At 44.8% G+C, this 26,691-nt stretch overlaps 1 protein-coding gene and 1 long non-coding RNA gene across 2 annotated transcripts in view; one reads left to right on the forward strand and one right to left on the reverse strand.

The window, feature by feature from the left end:
* Positions 1–26,691, forward strand: part of XPNPEP1 (X-prolyl aminopeptidase 1) — a 433,587-nt gene that overhangs the window by 375,926 nt on the left and 30,970 nt on the right. The window contains exon 18 of the mRNA XM_069239428.1: positions 2,402–2,575. Coding sequence (XP_069095529.1) covers positions 2,402–2,575 — 174 coding nt within the window. The remainder of the gene's footprint in view (positions 1–2,401; positions 2,576–26,691) is intronic.
* Positions 1–26,691, reverse strand: part of LOC138300264 (uncharacterized) — a 191,993-nt gene that overhangs the window by 100,886 nt on the left and 64,416 nt on the right. The window lies entirely within an intron of this gene.

Raw genomic sequence — 26,691 nt, forward strand, 5'->3', positions numbered from 1 at the left:
CGTTGCTCAAAGACCTAACTCCCCAGTGTTGAGGGAACCGTGCTTAGGCTATACGAACATTAAAAAAAAAAAAAATCTCTTTCAGTCGCTGCAACACTGAGGGCTACTGATCCCGAACTATATGAGCACAAGCATTCAGTATTTGCAGAACCCACGGGGGCCATCGAAACGAACGATGTAATCAGGTCAATGGTGCCATGCTATTTATGTTTGTATTTGCATTTGTTTTTTCCTTCTTGGTTCCTCTTAAAATCAATAAAAATTCTTTATGAAAAAAAATGTGTACCTCTCAGGGATCACTTAAGCAACAAGGCTGTTGTTTATGATGGTTTATTCGCTGATAGGTATTTACCTTAGGATGACAGTATTGGCATGAAAGGTACTAAGAATATCAGCAGCAGTAGATTTTTGACACATCATTTGTGTCTGAAGAGTCAGAATGGTGTGTGGCCCCCCTCACGAGAAGGTACCTTTTTTTAGTAGTAGATTTTTCAGGTTCATCCTTTCAGATTACCTCAAGAACATCCAAATGTTTACATTTTTGTAAAGTTTTTAAAGGGGCACTTCTGGCAGAATCATCCCCTGAGGAATGGCCATTTGCCCAATATTGATGCCATCTCTCTAGTAAAAAGAAAGCCAGGTACCTTTGTCCATCATAAAGAGTCTTGAAGAAAGTCATACATATGTCGCATAAAGATTTAGAATGCATATAAGATGCAGATAATATGCTAACAATGCATTTACTCTGCAAGTGTAAGAGGCCTTGTAGAGATATTTCTTCACCTTCTGAGGAACAGATGGCATTATGACTGAAGCTGTTGCCAGCACACAGGACAGAAGCCCCAAATGCACCCACTATGCTGTAGTGGGTGAAGATGGGTCTTTTTTCGGGTGATCAACTAAATTAAAAAATAGTAAACCAGAAGTTCTGAGATGGCTTTGAATGGCAAAGCTGAGCTCAGTCCGGAGACTCCCTCACACTACACATGAGGTTGAAAAGCTGGGCTGTGGTATCTTGAGTGAGGGTGATAGATGCATTCACCTAATTTATAAAGAAAATTGGATGCTTTTAAATTAAGTGAATAGTCTACTAAAACACTGTTCTTTGGCCCATAGCCATTATAACAATATCTATTGCTGTTTTAAACATTCAGCCTGACGATGGAGATTAGTTCAAGCATGCAAAAGAATCAGGCCCACATTACGAGTGTGGTGGTCTTAAGACTACCACACTCTCGGTGGGACCGCCGCCACAGTGGTGGTCCGACAGCCACATTCCGACCGTGGCACTGCCAGGTTGCCAATGCACCACAACATTGCCGCCGGCTCGAATATGAGCCCACGTCAATTTTGTGGTGAGTTTCCTGCTGAGTCAGTGGGTAACTCGTAATAGGGCCCTCGGAGGGACAGCCGTATAAGTGGTCATCCCGAGGGGGGACTTTGGCGGGAGGCCTCCGTTGCCCGCTAAAGTCATAATGAGTCCTTTAGTGTTAAAGATACAGGTTAGTGGGGTAGGGGTGTAGGAGAGTGGCAGATAAGCGTAGATGGAGAGCTGGATGGAGTAAAAAGGGAGTTAGGAAGAGGAAGGATGGTATTTTGGAACATTGACTTTTGCATATATTTCTATGACAGTATCACTCCTGAGACCAATTCTCTATTATATCTGTTTTGCCTCCTCAATATTCTATGAAAGCTCAACTTTCTTACCACAGCTTTCTCCTGTTTTGCCCTAATGTTGCCATGGCCTGAGCAGATTTTACTGTTGTCACTGCTAGTGTGCAGATTTTTTTCCCTGGACATCTTGGAGTACAGAGCAAGATGAAGCAAGGGGCTTTACTTACTGATGGAGACTGACATTGTCGGTCAACTTTGACAGATGAACATTAGACACTCAGATACTGAAAATGATGTTGCTTGCACATTATAGATGTTGTTGCTTACATGGTGTGTTTTATTAACATTTCATACGGATGAACTTTTCCTGGACAAAAAAAATAACAAAGCTCCTGAGATCACTGTTATCATATGCTTTCATTACTTTATTCAAAGTTTTACATTATTGTACTCCAAAGGCATATAAGATTGCTATATTATTCAGACAGTCTAGCTGAATTGCTATATATTTTGAATACCCATGATTGCTTTCCTAGTCTGCCCAGCATACTTTATGCTATGGTTCACAATTACTGATTTTCAACTTTTTAAAGGTTAGTGCCAACAGCAATACTTGAGTACTGATTTTATACATGCTTTGGTGTTTATTATTATCACAGCGTATGCTATTGTATTTGTATGATCAACTCAGTCAGCTATAATAATTGCTTCAAAATGAATTGCACTTTAGGGTATTAAAAACTGTGCTGTTTCACATTATTTAAATATTTCCTGTTTAAATTGACAGGTCATCTGCTGGATTCCTTTGCTCGTGCAGCTCTGTGGGAAGCCGGTCTGGACTATCTGCATGGCACAGGGCATGGAGTTGGCTCCTTTCTAAATGTTCATGAAGGACCCTGTGGCATCAGCTACAAAACATTTGCAGATGAACCGCTGGAAGCTGGCATGATTGTTTCTGATGGTAAAAAGTTGTTAGAAACTAAATGTGTACATGTTGGTATATATTATCAGAAGCCACTTCTCCCATCTTCTATTAGTTTTGTGGGTAAACATTTTGAATTGTAAATTGTGAGTAGTTTCTGAGTACCCTGTTATAAATCAGTGGATATCAGTGAGGTGGTTTCTTGGCTTTCAGGTATTTGAAAGTAATGTTCTGGAAATCATTTGTAGTGAGCCATGGTTGGCCTGTGTAGAGAAATCCCTTGGAGGTCTTGTCTCATATAATGTTCTCACATTTGAAGGCTCTTGGCTCTTAGATTGCTAAAGTTCAGATATTTGATGGATTGCATAATCCTTTTGTCTGCCATTTTGTCAAGCGAGGATTCTTGTGTGCTTCAGCAATGAAATCGAATCTAGCCACTTTTCACCAATTTGCTTAACTGTTTTTCTGCCTAGTACTATATTAAAAGGATGTAATCTAGATGTTTACAAAGTACAGTTGGTTCTCTGTTGCACGGATCTCAGGGACAAGTTCTATAGATGTAAGATTAGATTCGACCATCTGCAATGTTGAACGTTTGCTTTGGATTTAAGTTTGATATTGTCCTCTGAGCTTGTGTGATTATATACCTGTGATGAGCTGATTAGATGCTGGCTTTAAAAGGTGACAATGGGTGCATCTGCTGTATTGCCTTGTGTGTCCTCTTGTGTTGGATCTAGTATGAGATTGATCACAACATTTTCTTAAGTCAGTTAAATGAACCTTTAACAAAGGACGTTTCTGTGGTAATTCCAGATGTTCAGGGCTGCTTTCATACTACTACATAAAGCATAGGGATAAAATCGAAGGATGTGATATTTGAGCCTGATGGTTAGAAAGACAGATTTCAAAGCAGAATTTGTGTGAATCAGCAGTCACTGAGTCAGCGATGGCTTGACTTTCATTGACTTTGGAGCTAGACTGAAGTGATTCTTGATCATAATCATGCTTGAAATGTAATCAATGACTGTTCCTTTTATTATTTTTTTCTATGCATTTCAAATGACTATTGCTGGATTGATGACATAATCATGGGATCGGAATGTCCCCCTGCATGGTGTATAGTCACATTTCGCTACTACAAGTTCCTGACTGCATGGATCTCGTTTCCTTGATTTTTTTAAGTTTTCTCTAGTTGATGTGTGTGTCTGTCCAGTGCCCTGATTATACAGGCAGTGGATTTCTCTCCCTGCAGTGGGCTTAGTACATTGATGGTGACAGCATACCATGTTTTGTGAATGCATAGTAATGTCTAGACTTTGTCTGTGTTACTGGAGTAGAGGCATACTCACCCATATGGGTAAAGTTCTGCTTCTGTGCTCTAACATAGATCCTAGTGCTAACATTCCAAGTGTATATTATGCTTGTTTGTTTTACATGCATGGTGGGTATGAGTGAACCAGAGTAATGGAGTCCCACAAGATCCATTTTGGATGACCTTGGCCTGGCCTTTTCCAGAAGATAAAAGTGAGTTTGTTTCCCAGACAGTAAAAGTGCATTGCTGACATTCCAGACGCTGGAGTGATGGGTGCTAGACAATAAAGTGGGAAGAGAGAAGTGCAGTTAGGCCTTTTAATGTCTTCCTGTAGCACTGTACGTGGTCGGGGTGAAATATGGGAGTTCACTCTGTATTGTTCAGGGAGCCTGTTAGGTGAGGACAGCCTTTTGTCTTTCCCCTTATCAATCTTCAGTGAGTCGGGTGCTGAGGGAACACACTTCTTAGTGCCTCTTTCATTGGTACTCAAGCTGGAGGCTATCCTAATTTGAGAAGCATCACTGTACACAGAACCACCCCAAACCAGTTCTGAAATGCAGACAATAGATCCACATTTCCTGTCTGTTTTGACTGTATAAAAGTTAGGCCCTCTGACCCACGTGTTCTATTTATACGTTTTCTTCGGCCAACAAAGTGAGCTCTCTAACATACTCGGAGGACTGTGTTGCAACCAGATATGGTGACTGCCTGCTTTTTAGAGGTGAGGGTATATCACCTGAGTCTCTCCCTTGCTGAACATTTATCACCTATTCTGAAGTGCCTGCTGAGAGCGGGTAGGTACCTGCCAACCCTGGAACTGTCCAGGATGAGGCAGTGGAACATGACCCCATTTGGTTTGCACGAACTGAGGATGACAGGAAACAATCTGTGTAAGCCCACTACACCACCCCAGTTTGGACTTGGGCATATGCAAATCAGTCTTGACCCTGGTCTTTGTGATTGGGGGTGAATGTTTGCATTGTTCAGCATTCCGTCCATTATCTGTTCTTTTTGCTTTTGGCGCCACAAGTAGTTAACTGTAGTACAAGATGAGCTGCTGCTAAAGAAGTTATCACCACAGCTGTCTGTCAAATACTAGAGGTGTAGTATTTGTCCCATTTTGCAGAGTTTTTGTGGGATGGACCATGGGATACCAGAGGTAAACATCATAAATTCCCAAGGTTGAGTGCAATTTGATTCAGATCCTCAGGAAAAGCCTTTGTTGTCCATGTTTCTTTGAGTGACAAGCTCCAGAGACCAGCTGCGGACTCACGACTGCTAAGGCCTCGTGCCCTCCTCGGTGACAGTGACACTGACACCATTTCAATACTGTCCTCATTGTCATGTCAAATGTCTCTGGTCCGATCACTGCAAGATGTGTAACCTCTGTTTCTCCCCCACTCACAATACCTTGTGCCTGGCCCACCTTACCTTCAGCCTCAAGAAAGACCCTCCCTTATCGATGAGAGAGATGGTGGGCCCATCACATAAATGCAGGAGCAAGCCTCCAATGACATCCCTAATACTTTCAAAGAATGTGCATCCCTTGACATAGAGGGAGGTGAGGATTCCTTCCCTTCAGGCTTTTTACCCCATCAACCAGTCCGGAAGTGATCGTTTCCTCTGACTAAGATCAGGAGGAAGAACAACAAGAGGTTATCTGCACCTCAGCTACCTCAAGCCCTTGAACGAAGCCTTCTGCAGTGGCCGTAAGTATGGTCTAAACCAATACTCACACTAAGCCTCCAAGGAGCCCTCGTAGAGGGGCAGATCACTGCCCCCAAGAAGGTCACTCATCAAGCCCTGTGAATTTGGGGGCTTTGATGCCTTCGGCATAGAGGCCATCCTTGATCCCAAGTCCTCCATTGACCTTGAAGCCACCATTGGTGCAGAAGTCCCCATTGACACTGAGGAATCCATTAGCAGCGTGCTCTGACTACTCTGAGGAACCTGTCCTACAGAGACTGCATGAGGAGTTGGATGGATGTCAAAACTTAATCTTCATCCATCCCCAGATAAGTAAAATTTCAACGGAGCTCCCTCCGACACCTTCAGAGCCTTGTTTCGAAAGGGGAGGCTAACCTTTGAGAAACAGTTGGCTTTGGAGCCCTCTGCAGCTCCCAAGCCTAAGAAAAATACAAGGAGAGGGTGCACTAGTCCTCTTCCCTGTGGTTAAGTTCCTCCTCTTCATGCTCCATCACCTCCACCTCTTCCAACACCATCATTGCCTTTACACTCACAAGAGGGTTCACTCACTCCACTTATGGGGAAGGCCCGGCCTACCCTTATGAGGCATCATTTGAACGAGGGCTCACAGTACAACTATTATGTCTGTCCCCCAAGGAATCCAGACATGGTCCTATTCCTGTAAGGGCATCGCCCTGGATGACACCAGGACCTACTACAAGGTGATTCAATGGATGTCCACATTTCACAAAGTGAACATGAATGTCCTACATGAGGAAGACGGTTTCCTCATGGAAAAGCTATTCAAGTCAGATTTTTTCCTATGTTAAAGACCATGCTACAAGCAGCACAGATACCTTTAAGGAGCCAGTCAAGGCTAGGCTGGTAACACCATAGGTTGAAAAAAAATTATAAGCCTTCTCCCAACAAGGCAGCCTACATCAGTGATCATGTCCCACCAGATTTCCCTTCACGTCTATACTGTGTTCCATCGGCAGCGCTCCCCAGTCTGATAAGGAGGACAAAAGGTTGGCCACTGCCAGCAAAGAGCATGGCAGTAGGAGCCACTACTCTCTGGAGGATAGATAACTTCATCGATCTTCTCTCTCACTGTGGCAGGGCTCTTAGGGATGAGATTCAAGAGCTAGCCAAGCATCTCCTGGAAGAATTAAAAAATACGGGAGTGGAGCTAATCACATAGGGAAAACTGTATTTAATGTTGCCATCCACTGCTCTCCAGATGCTGCAGACACCGTATCCAGAGGGGTGGTCAATTCCAGTATCCATGTCAGCCGACATGCCTGGTTCCGTATCTCAGGGTTTAAGCCAGAGGTCTAGCAACATCTGCTCAACCTGCTCCTCGGCAGAGATCATCTGATCAACCTGCAGATTAATCACATTTTACAAAAATCAAATAGGATACCAATGCCTCAAAAACCAGGGGTGCTTTTCAATCCTCATCACCTAGGGGCTCCTTTCAAAAAACAACACTACGGGGCAGGCTTAAAAGTTGCTTCCCCAGACCCTACTCCCTCATGCTAGAAGCCACAGCAGTTATATAATTGCCATAAAGGTGCACCAGGGGTACCTATATGGGCAAAACAAATGGTCATAGACACAGGAGATTTTGGTAAACGGTCTTCCACCTTTTCTTCCCTTCTCCCCCATCCCATTCATACAACACCTGTTTGGAGAAAACTATAGGAGTTCTTTCCCGCCGGCCGGAAATACCATCAGACAAGTGGGTAGTAGTAATGGTCACCCATAACTTTTGCTTAGAACTTCACATACCCACTCCTAGCTTCCCACTCGACAAACACACCCTAATCAGCGACCATCTCAGCATTCTGCAGGAAGAGGTACAAGTTATCCTTCGAAAAAGAAACATAGATCCAGTGCCCTCTCCCCCCACCAGTGGAGTGAGGAAGTTTTCTCTGTTTACTTTCTCATCCCTAAGTAGGTTTGCTCCCTCAGACACATCTTTGACCCTGCGCCCCTGAATCTCTACATTTTATGTGAACACTTCTATATGGTAGCACTGCAGAATGACATCCCTCTACTTCAACACAGCATTACATGGCATCAATAGACATCAAGGACACCTACTTTAACATCCTTCATGCTCGCTTGCGCTATCTATGCTTCATGGTAAGTAGCCATCATTATCAAGTCAAGATACTCTCCTTCAGCATCACCACTGCTTCAAAATTCTTCACAAAGCATCCAGCAGTATTTGCCAACTATCTGAGGAGAGGGCATTTTCGTTTTCCCCTACCTCGATGATTGAGTGATAAAGAGCGCAGGCATCACCAGTGCAGAACATGTATGCGCCTACTTGGCATGATAGTTTTCTGCATCACTATAGTGCCCCGCACCCAGCTCTACATTCTCCTGCTACACAAATACCTCTCAGCTCAGTGGTCACGAGTAGCGCGGGTCAATGAGAAGAACTAGTGTTGATAAAAGTCAGTGCCCATCTCTCTCTGCAGTGGTGGAACAGAGTCAACCATTCCTAGACTTTATTACGCAAGTCACCATTGCCACGGACACCTGTCAAGCTGGCTAGAGGAGCCCACCTCAACCACATTGACCATACAAGCACTGTTTGTTCCTCATCACCATGGGTACCACATCAATTACCTCAAGCTCCATGCCCTACATCCTGCCCTCAAAGCCTTCCTGTCCTCCATTCAAGGTAGTATTAATCAGAACAGACAACATGACAGCCATGTGTGGCCTACACAAACTAGGAACTACTTGCTCCTTTCATTACTGGCACAAAAGACATGCCATTGAACATTCTGCCACTGCATTCATCTCATGGCTGAATAGCTTCCAGAACTAGACAACATCCTGGCCAACCGGCTCAGCAGAACATATCAACCAGTCCATAAGTGCAAACTCCAGCTGCAAGTCCTACACCATTACTTTCAGCACTGTGGCACTCTAAGCGTAGACCTATTCGCTACCCCTGAAAAGGCAACTGCTTGAACTTGGCTTCCAAGTGTCCATACCCACAATCTATGACCAGTGCACTATGGATGAACTGGTCAGGGTTCTTTGTTTACACTTTTCTGCTTACACTTTCCACTCCTTACATTCATAGTCTGGAAGGTGCAGCAAGCCTTTCTGGCCCTCCTGCTCATAGCCCACATCTGGACCATACAGTCCTGATAGTCAGCACTCCTTGAAATGTCAGTCATCTCCCATGAGAAGCTCCCCAACAGGTGGGACAGTCTTACCAGGAGTCAGGTCCAAATCAGACATCCAAATCTCAAACAGCTCAATCTAGCGATTTGGCACCTCAAGCACTAGAATTCAGCAACCCATGTCCTTCACAAGAATGCATAGACATCTTGCAAGAGTCCTACAAGCCTACCACAAGAGCCTGTTATGCAGAAAACTGCAAAGGACTTGTCTATTATTGCACCCCCAAACACTTGTATCTGGTACTTTGGGACAGGTGAATAACAAAGTAGTGTGGTCTAGTGATCTAACAATCTGGCAACATTTATGATATATACAGAAAGAGTGAGACTCTTTGCACAATAGAAGCCTCTACCACAGACATGCAAGTGGGGAAAGATGACACAGGCCATAACTGTTAACCACATTTGACATAAACCCTAATGCATTGTTCATTGAGGGATCCCTTCCAAAGCTTGAAGTTAGATGGGTGCAAGTTTTTTCAAACTTTTCTACTCTATCATGAATTATGGCAGTTAGTTTCTCCTTCACTTTTAGGAGTACATGTTAATCAACCAGAAGTTCACTGACGAGGGATCCTGTAGCTATCAAAATTGTTCTATGGATAAGTGGGCCCTCAAAAGTGTGTGTGGCAACAGTTTGTCCATACAAATCATTAAAGGGTAGGATTGATCCTTCCTTGAGTATCTCAACAACAGCAGTTTTCAGTCTGATGGATGGAAGAACGGTGATGTATGTTATAAGGCATAAAATCATATCAACCTTGGACCAGTGAGGAACAGCGTGAAGCCTGGGTTATGGACAGCAGCTGTCAATGGTGTCTGGTACAACGTAAACTTCCCCCTAGGCACAACCAAATCTCAGTGTTCTAGCTATACTTTGACAGATTTTTATGTTAGCTTTTCTGGCCTCTGATCTTTAGGTGGGAGCTAAAGAATGTGATTCAAGTGGGTGATGAATGATTCACTTTCCACCCATACCCTTGGTATTCCATCTAGGTACGTAGACCACCCTAGAATGGGGCGCATTTGATAAGCTTGAATGTAGTTTCCTATATTTGGGAATCCTACCTCTTCTTTTGATACTGGTTCGTATGGCAACTCTTGCTGTTCTTGGAGACTTATTCTCCTGGGTAATTGCTATTTGCTTTTTTTGAACATCTTTGAGCATAAGTCAAGGGAACTGGAGTGGAAATGTTTGGGCAGTGTGTAGAAGATGGAGTAAAAAATTCATTTTGAGGCACACAGTTCTTTCAAACCATGACATTTCAAGTGAACAGTTCCATCTATATAGATTCTTGTAGAACGTGTCAAGAACATGAGGAATGTTGCACCCATATAGGTTATATTGGGAATGTGGATAGATATATTCCTAAATATTTTACTGGGCCGTTGTTGTAAATATCCACAGTGTGGCCATCACTTTTAGTTAGGGGATCTGATACATTTACACTCACCCATGGGGAACGGTTGACCTGGAAGCCAGGGACCACTGAAAGGGCTATTATCTCTGAAACTAAGGCTGATATACGTTGTATTCAGTGCATTAAGAAGCACATCACATCATCAGCTAAAAGAAATAGCTAATGTAAAGGCTTGATGTTGCAGTTGGGTTTTGCACATTCATTACGCCCAGATTGTTTTTGCTTTTTGATCTCCTGGTTTTGGACTTTTTACTATGGGTGAATCTCACTATTGGTGTCTCACTCACATGGCAAACTGACTGCATGTGTTTACTGCTAGTGTCAGCCTTCTAAGATAAGGCCACTGCAACGCAGCAAGGGTAAGAGGCACTCAACTGGTTACACATGAGCACATGTGAAAACGCACATGCACCTGTGTGCGGGTTGTGCGTGGGACACTACTGCCCTACTACTGTGTCGTGCCCGGTCCATTAACTGCACACAGATAGCCTGGCGCAATGGGGACTATGTACAATTAGATATTCACCTGGGATAGGCCTTAAAGGTTTAGTGTACACTAATAGGGAAAGTCAGTGTGATTTACTGTTGTGTCTGAGGTGACACTTAATTATACACATAGGGAGAGAACTGCCTTAAAGTGCTTTTTCACTCCCCTTTGGCCTACAGAGAGCCCATGACGTCTTGGAGTGTAACCTGTGCGAGATAATCAATTATGTAACTTTCAAAATTATATCTGTACATCTTATGGGTCATCCAGAGTTTTCATATGTTCGATGGCATCTGTCGCTGTAGATACGCATGTTTTGCATAGCTCGCCATCTGGTGTTGGGTCGGAGTGTTACAAGTTGTTTTTCTTCGAAGAAGTCTTTCGAGTCACGGGACCAAGTGACTCCTACTTTTGTCTCCATTGCGCATGGGCGTCGACTCCATCTTCGATTGTTTTTTTTCCGCCATCGGGTTCGGACGTGTTCCTGTCGCTCCGAGTTTCGGAACGGAAAAACAGCTAAATTTCGGAAGATATTCGTCGGTATTGTTGCGTTCGGGATCGGCGTAGTTAGAATCAACACCGCATCGAAGAGCTCCGGAGCCCTTTGGGGTAGTTTTCGATCCCCCGTCGGGGCCTGCTCGGCCCGACCGCGTGTAGAAGAACGCCGATGGAACGGACCCCGTTCCGTTTCTGTCCCAAATGCCACAACAAATACCCCTATACAGACCAACACTTGGTCTGTAACCTGTGCCTGTCACCTGAGCACAGTGAAAACACTTGCGAGGCCTGTCGTGCGTTCCGGTCCCGAAAAACACTCCGAGACCGTCGAGCCAGAAGACTTCAAATGGCGTCCACGCCGACAGCCCACCGAGAGTTCGAGATACAAGAAGAGGAAGAAACCTTTTCGATACACGAATCGGACTCCGAGGAATTCGACGATCCACGAACCGTGAGTAAGACGTTGAAAACCACTCAAAGAAGATTGTCAAGGCCCAGGGGACGCCACTGCCACCAGGCCATGGCTCCACCCATAAATTCGGTGACCGACCGTCGGCACCGAAAAAGGCCCAAACAGTGCCGAGACCGTCCGACTCCGGTCGAGACACCGGCACGCAGCCTTCTCGGGACCGAGAAAGTGCTGGAGACATACATCAACACTGAGATAGCGGTGTAGACACGGCTCGACGCCGAGACAGCGGCACCGACGAAGATCGACGCGAGATGTTTCGACTCCGAAAAAGAAAAAAGTCACCTCGGAGCCGAAAAAAAATGCAGACAGGGTTTCGGTGCCAAAACAACCTGCAACCGACCCAGTTTCAGGCTCTTATACAGAAGAGCAATCAATGACCTCCCAAATGCGAAAGCATAGGTTTGAGGAAGACCTGCAATCCACCGATGTAGACCATATGCAGAAACGTATTTTTATACAGCAGGGGACAGGAAAGATAAGCACCCTTCCCCCTATTAGGAGAAAGAGAAGACTGGAATTTCAAACTGACCAAACACCACAAACAAAAAGGGTGAAAAAGGTTACTCCGCCACCCTCTCCTCCACCTATAATTCACGTCTCACCAGCACAAACTCCATCACATTCCCCGGCTCACACCACCATGAGCCAAGGTGACCAGGATCAGGACGCATGGGATTTATACGACGCCCCTGTGTCAGATAACAGTCCGGAGGCATACCCTACAAAGCCATCACCACCAGAAGACAGTACTGCATATTCTCAGGTGGTGGCTAGAGCAGCACAATTCCACAATGTAAGCCTCCACTCAGAACAAGTCGAGGATGACTTTCTATTCAACACCCTCTCCGCCACCCACAGCTCCTACCAAAGCCTGCCTATGCTCCCTGGTATGCTTCGGCACGCAAAAGACATCTTTAAGGAGCCGGTCAAAAGTAGGGCAATCACACCAAGGGTGGAAAACAAGTATAAAGCGCCTCCTACAGACCCTATTTTCATCACTACACAGCTGCCACCAGATTCTGTCGTTGTAGGAGCAGCTAGGAAAAGGGCCAACTCCCACACATCTGGGGATGCACCACCCCCAGATAAGGAAAGCCGCAAGTTCGATGCAGCTGGAAAGAGAGTCGCAGCACAAGCTGCAAACCAGTGGCGCATCGCTAACTCTCAGGCACTACTTGCGCGCTATGACAGAGCCCATTGGGATGAGATGCAACATCTCATTGAACATCTACCCAAAGACCTACAAAAGAGGGCAAAGCAAGTGGTTGAGGAAGGACAGAACATTTCAAACAACCAGATACGCTCCTCCATGGATGCAGCAGACACAGCTGCAAGAACAATAAATACATCTGTCACCATCAGAAGGCATGCATGGCTACGAACGTCTGGGTTTAAACCAGAGATTCAGCAGGCAGTTCTCAATATGCCATTCAACGAAAAAGAACTGTTCGGTCCAGAAGTGGACACGGCGATTGAGAAACTTAAAAAAGACACGGACACTGCTAAAGCCATGGGCGCACTCTACTCCCCGCAGAGCAGAGGAAATTACAGCACCTTCCGCAAAACACCCTTTATAGGGGGGTTTCGGGGTCAGGCCACACAAGCCAGTACCTCACAGGCAACAACATCCAGTTACCAGGGACAGTACAGGGGAGGCTTTCGGGGCCAATATAGAGGAGGGCAATTCCCTAGGAATAGGGGAAAATTTCAAAGCCCCAAAACCCCTACAACTAAGCAGGGACTCACATGTCACTCACCCCCTCCACACAACACCAGTGGGGGGAAGAATAGGTCATTATTACAAAGCATGGGCGGAAATCACTACAGACACTTGGGTTCTAGCAATTATCCAAAATGGTTATTGCATAGAATTTCTACAATTCCCTCCAAACATACCACCGAGAGCACAAAATTTATCAAAACATCATTCCGAGCTCCTGGAGATAGAAGTTCAAGCACTATTGCAAAAGAATGCAATCGAGTTAGTACCAAACACACAAATAAACACAGGAGTTTATTCACTGTACTTCTTAATACCAAAGAAGGACAAAACGCTAAGACCAATCCTAGACCTAAGAATACTAAACACATACATCAAATCAGACCACTTTCACATGGTCACACTACAAGAAGTGTTACCATTGCTGAAACTACACGACTACATGACAACATTAGACCTCAAAGACGCGTATTTCCATATACCAATACATCCATCGCACAGGAAATACCTAAGGTTTGTATTCAAAGGAATACACTACCAATTCAAGGTACTGCCTTTCGGTTTAACAACCGCACCAAGAGTCTTTACCAAATGTCTAGCAGTAGTCCCTGCACACATCAGAAGGCAGCAAATACATGTATTCCCGTATCTAGACGACTGGCTAATCAAGACCCATTCGTTAATAACGTGCTCACACCACACAAATCAAATCATACAAACCCTCTACAAACTAGGGTTCACAGTCAACTTCGCAAAATCCAACATTCTGCCATGCAAGGTACAACAATACCTAGGAGCCATAATAAACACAACAATAGGAGTAGCCACTCCAAGTCCACAAAGAATTTAAAATTTCAACAACATCATACAACGCATGTATCCAACACAAAGAATACAAGCAAAGATGATATTACAACTCCTAGGCATGATGTCTTCATGCATAGCCATTGTCCCAAACGCAAGACTGCACATGAGGCCCTTACAACAGTGCCTAGCATCACAGTGGTCACAAGCACAGGGTCACCTTATAGATCTGGTGTTAATAGACCGCCAAACTTACCTCTCGCTTCTATGGTGGAACAATATAAATTTAAACAAAGGGCGGCCTTTCCAAGACCCAGTGCCACAATACGTAATAACAACAGATGCTTCCATGATAGGGTGGGGAGCACACCTCGATCAACACAGCATACAAGGACAATGGAACGTACATCAAACAAAACTGCATATAAATCACCTAGAACTGCTAGCAGTTTTTCAAGCACTAAAGGCTTTTCAACCAATAATAGTTCACAAATACATTCTCGTCAAAACAGACAACATGACAACAATGTATTATCTAAACAAACAAGGGGGAACGCACTCAACGCAATTGAGCCTGCTGGCACAAAAGATATGGCGTTGGGCAATTCACAACAAAATTCGCCTAATAGCACAATTTATCCCAGGGATTCAGAATCAACTCGCAGACAATCTCTCTCGAGATCACCAACAGGTCCACGAATGGGAAATTCACCCCCAAATTCTGAACACTTACTTCACGCTCTGGGGAACACCTCAAATAGACTTGTTTGCGACAAAAGAGAACGCAAAATGCCAAAACTTCGCATCCAGATACCCACACAGGCAGTCCCACGGCAATGCCCTATGGATGAACTGGTCAGGGATATTTGCCTACGCTTTTCCTCCTCTCCCTCTCCTTCCTTATCTGGTAAACAAACTCAGTCAAAACAAACTCAAACTCATATTAATAGCACCAACTTGGGCAAGGCAACCCTGGTACACAACGCTGCTAGACCTATCAGTAGTACCCCACATCAAACTGCCCAACAGGCCGGATCTGTTAACACAACACAACCAGAAGATCAGACACCCAGATCCAGCATCGCTGAATCTAGCAATCTGGCTCCTGAAATCCTAGAATTCGGACACTTACAACTTACCCAAGAATGTATGGAAGTCATAAAGCAAGCCAGAAGGCCATCCACCAGGCACTGCTATGCCAGTAAATGGAAGAGGTTTGTTTGCTACTGCCATATTAATCAAATCCAACCATTACACGCAACCCCAAAACATGTAGTGGGTTACTTGCTTCACTTACAAAAATCTAACCTAGCTTTCTCTTCCATTAAAATACACCTTGCAGCAATATCTGCATACCTGCAGCCTACCTATTCAACTTCCCTATATAGGATACCAGTCATTAAAGCATTCATGGAGGGCCTTAAAAGAATTATTCCACCAAGAACACCACCTGTTCCTTCATGGAACCTAAATGTTGTCTTAACTAGACTTATGGGTCCACCTTTTGAACCCATGCACTCCTGCGAAATACAGTTCCTAACATGGAAGGTTGCATTTCTCATCGCCATTACCTCTCTAAGAAGAGTAAGCGAGATTCAGGCGTTTACAATACAAGAACCTTTTATACAACTACACAAAAATAAGGTCGTCCTAAGGACCAATCCTAAATTTCTACCAAAAGTTATTTCACCGTTCCATCTAAATCAAACAGTGGAACTTCCAGTGTTCTTCCCACAGCCAGATTCCGTAGCTGAGAGGGCACTACATACTTTAGATGTCAAAAGAGCATTAATGTATTACATTGACAGAACAAAGAGCATCAGGAAAACTAAACAGCTATTTATTGCATTCCAAAAACCTCATGCAGGAAACCCAATATCCAAACAAGGTATAGCCAGATGGATAGTTAAATGCATCCAAATCTGCTACCTTAAAGCTAAACGACAACTGCCCATTACACCAAGGGCACACTCAACCAGAAAGAAAGGTGCTACCATGGCCTTTCTAGGAAACATCCCAATGCAAGAAATATGTAAGGCAGCCACATGGTCTACGCCTCACACATTCACCAAGCACTACTGTGTAGACGTGTTATCCGCACAACAAGCCACAGTAGGTCAAGCCGTATTAAGAACATTGTTTCAAACTACTCCCACTCCTACAGGCTGAGCCACCGCTTTGGGGAGATAACTGCTTACTAGTCTATGCAAAACATGCGTATCTACAGCGACAGATGCCATCGAACTGAAAATGTCACTTACCCAGTGTACATCTGTTCGTGGCATCAGTCGCTGTAGATTCACATGTGCCCACCCGCCTCCCCGGGAGCCTGTAGCAGTTCAGAAGGTACCTTCAACTATTTGTATATATATTATTTTAACCTTAAATAGGTACATACTTAGTCACTCCATTGCATGGCCACTATTACTACAATACAACTCCTACCTCACCCTCTGCGGGGAAAAACAATCGAAGATGGAGTCGACGCCCATGCGCAATGGAGACAAAAGGAGGAGTCACTCGGTCCCGTGACTCGAAAGACTTCTTCGAAGAAAAACAACTTGTAACACTCCGACCCAACACCAGATGGCGAGCTATGCAAAACATGCGAATCTACAGCGACTGATGCCACGAACAGATGTACACTGGGTAAGTGACATTTTCATTCCCTGGCAAAGGCAATTTGTCACCTTGCTGCGCCCAATAAATTACATTTCTCTCCAGCAGGAACAAAGGTTGCCCCACAGAAAAGGAGCAATTAACGGTACTTCTCCCAGCTCCTGAGGAGGAAAGGGGTGGGGCGAAATGATCTGCATCAGTCACTCAGCTGTCACACTGTACCAGGGATGGGCCTTCCCAAACCCACTGAGCAAAGGAGAGTGCTCTATTTAAAATTCTAGTGTGCAAGTCCCTGGCAGTGATATAAGCAAGGGGCGGAGCTGAGTCCCCAGGAACTGATGCAACCAGTGACTCATGGATGACACCATTTTGGACAGTCCCAGCATGCTGTGCAGGAGGGCTTGGACAGGGGTGGAGAAGTGACGTGGAACCCTAGAACTGGCCGGGGGTGACTTCTGGAACCTTCCTCTCCCCTTTAAGTACTCTCATTCAAGGGGGAGACACTCTCTCTTGCCTGTGGATTTTGCTTCTGGGCCCTGGGACTACCAATTAAAGCTGGAAGGAGAAACCCCCCAATGCCCACCAAGAACTAAGGACTCTGCCCAATTGATGCCAGGACCTCAAGGGCCAGTGAGGCTCAGCCCCTTTATACTCCTTCAAGCCCAGTTGGGGGAAAGCCCTGGAGTTTTGCACCCAAAAACCAAGACCCGGAGAAGAGTTGGCGTAAGGAGCCCAGAGAACCAGCTCCTTGAGTATTGCACCGCTGTGGAAGTGAGGAGAGTTGCTTTCCACCAGGAGTAAAATGAGCCCAAAGTTGGGAAAATCAGCTCAGCAGGGCCCGAGCTATGGGATTGTAAAGTGTGGCGACCTTTCCCTGGTGACAAAGCTTGGGGGGGGGCTCTGCCACCGTTTCTTCATTTACCCCTGAGGTGGACAAGGGCATGTGGGTTGGCGCAGAGAAACTCTGTGTTTATGCCCCATGGAGGGCGAGTGCGTTGTCTCCCCTCCCTTTGTTCTTTTAAGTGCCCAGGGACCCTATCTGCTAGATGCGCTTTCTTTAGGGGGGCCGGAACCCTATCCCCGACCCCCGAATGCTGAAACTTTGGTGGGGAGTGCTGTTGCACCTCCACCAGCTGTAGACAGCCTGCCCCACTACCTGTGTCTGGGGGAGCCAGAGGCTGCCATGGACTCACCTGCAGGCAGGCAGACCTAGCCAGCTCCTGCAGCAGTACGGGAGAGTGCTGCCTGGGCGCAAAGCCAGTGGGGTGGCCAGGGGTGGGCCAACTGGGTTACCTCACGACATTAACCAAGTGTGGTGATGCAGTGTTGGGACCGGACACCACTGAACACAAAAAAAAACAAAGGGAGACCACAACTGTGGCTCTCCCGGCTCAGCGAGAGACACGCTACTAGAATATTCACTCCTCCTGGAGGAGTAGCCCATAATGCCCCTCGGGACCTGGTCATTTTTAAAATAATTTTAGCCATTTCTCCCCTTCTGGTGGCCCCAGAACGAGGGGGTCACTACCAACAACATCCATCAAGGAGGTGCAGCCTTTACCCACAGTAGATTTTAGGAGTCCCTCCCCACCTTAAGATGTGGAGGGAGACTCTTAAACATTCACCACCCCAGGATTTCCCTTGTTTTTTTAGCACTTCCAGGACTGGAGCTTTTGCTCTACAGTTGGGAGTGCTGCGTCCTGTTGGGGCCATGTGTATGGTTCCAGTCATTATGGCCTGAAAGGTTAAAGGTCGCTAAAGAACGTGCTTGTGTTGAAGCGCCCTCTAGGGGTTACATCTATGGTTGCAATGGAATGTCATTATAATGTGACGCCCTTTAGGGGCTGCTTTTATAAGTGCAGATTGATGGTCAAAAAAAGTACACAGACAGAGGTTTTACTAACTCTGAATGCTTTATTGGTTCACCGGAATGATGTCAATGATTACTGATCACAGTGTGTTTGTTTTATCAGTACTTGTTAGCACAGTCATGATTAACATAGTTTGTTGCTTCTAAACCTAGACAGAATTGATAGACACTTGATCTGTTTGTGTGACCCCTTCCGGGTGGATTGCATGTGATTGCACAATGTCATATTTGGTATTTTCCATCTGCCAATGTACATATTTGTAAATTATTGCATGGTTTTTAGTAGTGTTTGTGTAATAAATGTACTTCTCTTTTTTCTAAAGAAAAAGTTCTGACTGGACACTTAGTGGAGTGTTATTATTGTGTGCCAGTGAATGGTGATTACTAGTCCACACCACCTCCTGTGACTAGGCATTGGTTCGCTCTGCATCGCGTCCCTGAGATGGTCAAGCGCTACAATGGAGTGCTTCTTTCCCAGTAAGAGGATTGTGGACCTATTGTGCAGGCCACACAACTAATGACCCAATTTCATGCTCTTGACATTTGTAAGCCTGAGATATTCAGTTTGTTTTCTTTGTTCTGAGCCAAACACTCCTTTGACAACACAAAGAGAAGGGGTGAGAGAGGCCAACCCTGACTCGCCCCTCTAAAAAGTGTAACAACATTAGAATATTCCCCATTACCTATGGTTTAGGGTTTCAAAAGTTAGCAAAAATGTATTGTTTGGGCCCAAACCAGTTTTGTCAAACAGTCTAGTCAATTGAGTCATTCTACTCTGTCTAATGCTTTCTCATCCACTGATAACGAAGTCAAAGGCATATTGATGCATTATGCTATATCAATTGCATTTAAATTAAGGTGGTCCATGTTTTCCTTCTTTAAACGATGCAAGACTGGAAAACTGATATAAGCTTGATCCAGATGGGATTAATTCGAAAAGAAAAATTGTGTGTTAATTCTTACAACTTGTTTTAACAAGGCCATCAATGTGAATGGACTTCACAGTTTCGGGTCTTTATCAGGTTTCTGAAACAAAAGTTGACTCTCTTATTGTGTCAGAAACAACCCCTGTGCACAACTTAATTAAAAACTAATGAATGGGACCCCAATAAGGGACAGAACCTTTTATTGAAAAAGACTGTAAGGCATTAATAGCCTGAAACTGTCTTGCCAGGAAAGCTTATGATAGCAGATCTAGCTTCCAGTTGCAGGACAGTTTCTGGATCAATTCTGGGCTGTAGCGGGTCAAAATCAGCTAAATAGTCATCAACAGTCACTGGGTTATGTATAGAGAAGTAAAGATTTAATGGAAGCATTTTAACATGTTGGAATAAGTTGATAAGTATCTGCCTCCAGAGTCAATGATGCCCTAACTGTAGTTTTTAGCTTGAACTTTTCAAGCTTATGGTCGATGATGAACATGCCTCCCTGTTCATATTATTTTCGATTGAGCGCAATAATGTTTTAGCATGTGTGGCTGTGGATGCACATACTCTGCTTACTCCTACCATCTAGTGTTCGGCTTGAACGTTTACGACTTGTTTTTCTTCAAAGAAGTCTTTTGAGTCACAAGGCATAGTGACTTCTCCCTTAGATGGCAATGTGTATGGGCATCAGCTCCATTGTTGGATTGCTTTTTTCCGCCATCCAGGACGAATGTGTACTGATCAGGTTCTGGGTTTTGCACCTAAGAGTGCCTCTGCCAGGCTTTTTGGACCATTCCATTCCTGGTGTCCTGGAACAATCTTCATGGGTCCGTTCTGACACTTCATCGTCGTTCTACAGTCCTTGAATCCGTCTTTCTATTCTGCGCCCTCCAGCAGAGCCTTGGCCCCCTCCTGGGACCTTCCATCCTCATCTCTAATGTGTTCTCATCAAGAATACCAGGTCAGTGATGGAAAGGATGCCCTTCCAATACTGCCCTCTGTGTCACTCCAAGAACCCATGGACTGACCATCATCAAGCCTACAACCTCTGCCTCTCACCAGAGCAACACAAGCCCACATGCCAGGCCTGCCTCACCTTCCGGTTGAAGAAGACTCTTCATTACAGATGTGAATCGAGGTGGGCCCATTGAAGGATGCAGAAACGAAACAAAGACGACACCCCCAAAATCTTCGGGGAGCAGGACATCAAGGTGGAGAGAGAAGCCAGCCCTTTGGAGGTCCAGCTGCTGCAGTCCAGCTTGAAGGTGCACTAGCCCCTTTCCACCTCCTCCTCACGCCCACTGCAGCCAAAAGCTTAACTAGCAGGATCACAGCACACATTCTATGGGGAAGGGCAGTCCAGAGTATCCTCAGGAACCCTATGATGTTATTTATGATCCAGAACGCAGGGCTGACCTGTGGCACAGCTAGGATATTGATACCCTAGGCTATACAGACTGATTTGTACCTAGCAAAACCTTCCCCACCTGATGACGCCAACTCATAGCACAAGGTCATACAGAGGGCAGCTACTTTCCATAAAGTAAATATGCATGATGACAACTTCCTGGTGGAAACACTCTAAAAAATATAGCACACCCTACAGCCCCTCGCCATGGTCAAGGGGATGCTCAAAACAGCACCTGAAACCTTCAGAGAGCCAATTAAGACTAGAGACACCACACCAAGGGTTGATAAAAAGTATAAATCCTCATGCCGGCCCCCCTCTTATATCAGTGGCCATGATCTACTGGGATTCCTAGTAGTCCATACAGCACAAAAATGGACCACCTCTTGATAAGGAAAGTAGGAAGATAGATGCAGCAGGTAAACGGGTGACAGTTCAATCGGCCACACTCTGGTGGATTGCTTACTCAATTAGTCTACCCTCCTTACATGACAGGGTGCATTGGGATAACATGGAAGAGCTCCTCCAACACCTTCTTGACCAATATTAACAACGTGGGCAAGAGCTGGTGGCAAAGGCAAAACCATCTCCTAACGCCACCATCCTCTGTGCTCTTGATACAGCCAACTTCGGGGCCAGGTGTGATAACACCAAGATTCTGGTCAGGTGTCATGCCTGGTTCCGTGCCCCTGGCTTGAAGCCAGAAGTCCAAGAACATCTGCTAAACCTGCCTTTTGACTCGGAACATCTGTTTGGACCGTAGGTTGATCAGATGCTTCAAAAGTTAAAAAGTATACAGACGCAGTTAAAACCACAGGTGTCCTCAAACTCCTACTTCCCAGGGGCCTTTTCGGAGCTCGCAGTATTGAGGAGGCAGACCAAGTTCTTTCCCAGCCTTTCCTGTCTCCCACCACAGTCAGTAGCAATACTACCAGTAACAGCAAGCAGGTGGGTACTTACAGGGGTTTAAAGAAGTAACAATACCAGAGAAGGGGCCAATGGAACCGTGCATAAAGGAGCCACCTCCTTTGAACAGCCACTCCCTTGCACTTTCCTTGTAGGGAAACTGAGGAGTGTCACTCATAGAACCTCAAAATGACACACATTTTATACATTTCTCTGGTAGCGATAAACACATAAAACATTCTTTCCTTGGTGAAATATGCAAACTATTGACAAGCAGTCACACATGCAATTTCCACATAGAGAATGCAGGTGGACCTCGGCCTGGCATGGACACTATGTGGGCCATTGAGTACGTGTCCAGATGTCTGGCCTGAGGGGCACATGGTTGCTGCATGGGCTGTGACCTGATTGGCTAAGTGCACCTAATTACATGTGGCATCTAACTTTATGGTGTTTTGGGAATGCATGGTCCTTCTGGCCATTTGTGCTTTATTGGGTCCAATCTCCGGGGGCCATTGTAGTGTTATTGCCTATCTGTGGGATCTGATCTAGGCTTGTGCGTTTGGCTGTCAGCTAAATGTTACCCCATCTGTGACCTGTCAGTCATTAACCTTCAGGCCTGGGCTGCAGAGCCTGCCTGACCACATACCTCTGTGCTGGGATTGACAGAGAGTTCATGACAGGGGGTATCCAACAGGGGTGATGTGACTTTGTGTATGATAATGTATTCTTCATGTCCAAAGGTGTCTTGTCATGTGCATCATTTGATCTGGTATATACACAAGGTTCAACCTCTTCACCACTGCCCAAAATGCAGTATGCCAAAGCCTGGCTTCCAGGTTCCCACATACACAGTCCAAGGGCAATACACTATGAATGAATTAGTCAGGAATACTTACTATGCTTTTTCTGCTTTCCCACTCCTCCTGGATGGGGCTCGGAGGCATTTTCAAATGTCCTTCACCCTCATCCTTGTGGCTTCCATATGAGCCAGACAACCATGGTTCTTGACCCTTCTGGAGATGTTGATGGTTCCTCACAAGAAGCATCCTAACAGGCTAGACTTTCTCACGCAGAACCAAGGTGCAATCAAACACCCAGGCAGATCAATCTAGCAATGTAGCTTCTGAGGTCATAGCGTTTGCCACCTGAACCTCCCTCAGGAGTGCATATCTATGCTTAAGAAAGCCCAAGGGCCTGCTACAGTGCTAAAGGGAAAAGAGTTGTTCATTACTACGTTTCTAAGCACATAGACATACTTTAAGATGCAGCCAGGACATGATCTACTATCTCATTCATCTTCGGAAATCTGACCTCCCTTGTAATTCCTTATACCTTCACTTAGCTGTTATTACAGTTTACATGAGAACACTCTTCTTTATTCAGAGTCCCTGCCATTAAGGCTTTGGTGATAGGGCTCAAACAAGTCATTTCACCCAATGTTTCCTCTGCCATTGTCTAGAACCTTGATGTTGACCTTACTGTACTCATGAGCCCTAATTTGATCCCCAACATTGGTGCCCATTAAAGTTTCTTTCCTGAAAAGTTGGTTTTACTGTCACCATGTCTAAAGTGTGTTTGCGAATTATAGGCACTCAGTCTTGAAGAGACTTCCTTTCGGGTTTATAATGACAGAACTGTCCTCAGAACTAAACCCAAATCCCTTTTAAAAGTGTTATCCCCTATCCACCTCAATGAAACAATTGAGCTCCCAGTTTGCTTTCCAAAGCGAGACTCTGTGGCACAGAGGGCCCTTCATACCCTTGATGTCAAGCGTGCCCATATGTATTACATTGATAGGACCAAGCCCTTTCATAAAACTCAGCAACTTTTTATTGCTTTCACAAAGCCACAAAAAGGCAACAATAGCTAGATGGATTGTGAAGTGTATCCAAACATGCTATAGGACTTTGCCTGTTCCACTCTCAAAAAAAGGAGCCTCCATGGTTTTTCTCCGCAACATACCTTTACCTGACATCTGTAAGGCAGCTATCTGATCCACTCCGCACACATTCCCCAAACAATACTGTGTTGATTTTTTTGGTGTGCCAAAAGGCTCGAGTTGCCCAAGCTGTCCTCTGCAACATCCTCTGGCTGACCATTGCTATCCAGTCTGTGCAGAGCATGTCCATTTACGACCACACATGCTACTAACAAAATATGCAACTTACCCTGTAAGCATTTGTATGTAGCTTGTGTGGTGCTATAGATTCACATGTGACCACCCACCTCCCCAGAAGCCTTTGTTTCTTGCAGATCTGCATTCTTTACCTCTTTGTAAATATTTTCCTGCATGGTCATCACACTTTCTTGTCTAATGGTCCATCTCTATGCTCACTCGCTGTGCATAAATGATGTGATGCACATGTGCAATGCCAACTAAGGGAGAAGTCACTATACTTCAAGACTCAACAGACGTCTTCACAGAAAAACAACATCTGAGCCCATCACTAGATAGCAGGAATATGCACAGCATGGGAATCCATAGCACTACAATCTGCAAACAGATTTTTACAGGGTAGCATATTCTATCCTGCTCGTTTCTTTAGGCAGGAGTTGTTCCATCTCCCTTCGAGTTTTGGTAGCCTGTGAGCAATCATTTTTGTCTTGGGCCACCAAGTCTAGAATCTGTTATTAGAGGGTCACTTTACTTTGCTTCATCACTCAAATAAATGTAGTTGTGCTTGAGATCAAATCTCTTCTGACAACCACTTTCGCAGCATCCCCAACCTTATCCCAGTACTTTATTCTCTGTATTTGCTTGAAAATAGTAGTTTGGGAGGCCGGGGTTTGAGCTTTTGTTACTGGAAAGCTAATTGTAAACAGACTGGGGAGTGATTGGATAGGATTGTTGTGCCTGTTGAAGAATCTTATGCAGACACAGATAGCTTGCGATTAATCAAGAAACAGTCTTTTCTGGTAAAGAATTTATGGACGTTTGAATAAAATGTGTAATCCCTGTTGCAATATGGCCGGCTATGCCATATGTCTACCAGGTGTCTGTCATCTATGCCTTGAAGCAGCAACAATCTATTGGGCTGTGAATGTTGTCCGAGGTTTGAATGATCCAAGGTGGGGGTCAAATGTTGTTAAAATCCTTCCCAACAGAAGATTCCTTCCTGCGGAGACTTGATACTGTTAGTAACAAACCATCTTGAAACCTCTCCTAATCTTTGTTTTATTACTTATGTCCTCCAATTGCATTTCATATATATTCATTTGCGTGAGGGGAGATTTTCTCATTTATAAACACATGCTGCATTTTGTACTGTTTGCTCATTTATAACATAAAACATTTGCTTTATTATAGTTTAGTAGTGCATCAATTATTCATATATATGTATTCAAATAATTTATAACGTCTTATAAAATTAAGTGAAGGCAAAACCATGTTAGTGTGTTAATTCTTGCATTTAACATCATTCATTGTGATGCCTGCCCTTTTCAAAATAATCAGAAAAGTGTATTTAAACTTGGCACAGACTAGTATTGGAGAGAGAAGAGAATCTTTGACTTTGTGGGAGACTTGGTACATGTATACAGAACTGGAAACATCCTTGATGTGAAGGCCATAGACGGGCTTTTCAGAGCTAGTTTGACTGTATTGGCATGCTGGAAACGCTACGATTGAACACAGTGAACTATGTTCCTGGTACAGAACAGCACAACTGTTCGCTGAGGTATGCCGGTGAGAATCCACTTTACGAAACTCGTACAGGCCCCTTTTCCTGCTCAACTCTGTGTGATCTAGATTTATTATCGCTATCTTCAGGAGCCTGCAAAATAATTGCTGAGTGTAGGACTCCAGGTCAACTTTAGAGATTTCCTTATGGATCTGCCAGTTCATGGTGAGATTGTTCAGCCATGTTTGCCTCCACTTGCTTTAGTCTGATCTCACCTTTATGCATGGTATGATAACATTCTTTTAAGTATTTATTTGTCTAGACAAAACACAGATAGTTCCCTTTTCAATTCCTACATAAGCATCTGCATGTTCCCTGTAGTAGAAGGTGCTTAGAGTTCAACTATGGAGGACACTAATGACCTGGCATCATGATTTAGCATTGACTCTCCAGGACTCAGGTCATCAGCCCTGTCTTTTTGGTCATTTGTTTGAGGAACATAATAGGACCTTGTTTTATGATGGTTTTTTGTCCTTGGGCTTGTTGGATGGCTTTGAGGTGGGCCCCAGAGCATAGTGAGTGAGGTTGGCATTAAGTAGTCAGCTACTGGTCCACAGCGAATGTGACAAAATCAGGTCCACAACTAAGTAGTAAGGATCGCTCTGTATTGTATGGCTGATGTATGATATTCTGATTGGACCAAGGACCTTGAGGGAGCTGGTAATTGGCTTATATTCACGAGTCAGTGGACAGCAGTGTTTAGGGTGTCTCACAAAATAAATAATTAGGCCCAGGATAAATGGAACTGGCTGACTCTCCGTCCACCAACTGAAGAGTGCCTGCTAACCAGATTAAGCATTATGAATGCTCTGTCCCGAAGGTTTGTGTTAGTAAAATGTGTAAGATTCAGGAGCCTCTTCCAGGATGAGCATATATTAATATCAGTCACTGAGATGTGAACATTGGCTCTAATCTCGCACCTTCCTGTCCGACGCTGTGGCAGTCAGACCCCTGGCCTGCCCTAGTCTACTCTGGGGCCATCCTAGTGTGAGATGCAGTGGCCTGGCCTCAAGCGGTTAAGGGGCAAATCCATAGGGCCATTTTACCTCCATCATATGCTGTCCCTTGATGTGTAGTAGCAGCAGAGACTCGGGGAGGTGGGGCCCTCGAATCACTAGACCCTCAGCTGAGTGC

This window comes from Pleurodeles waltl, chromosome 6, assembly GCF_031143425.1.
Source record: "Pleurodeles waltl isolate 20211129_DDA chromosome 6, aPleWal1.hap1.20221129, whole genome shotgun sequence".
NCBI classification, from domain to species: domain Eukaryota; kingdom Metazoa; phylum Chordata; class Amphibia; order Caudata; family Salamandridae; genus Pleurodeles; species Pleurodeles waltl.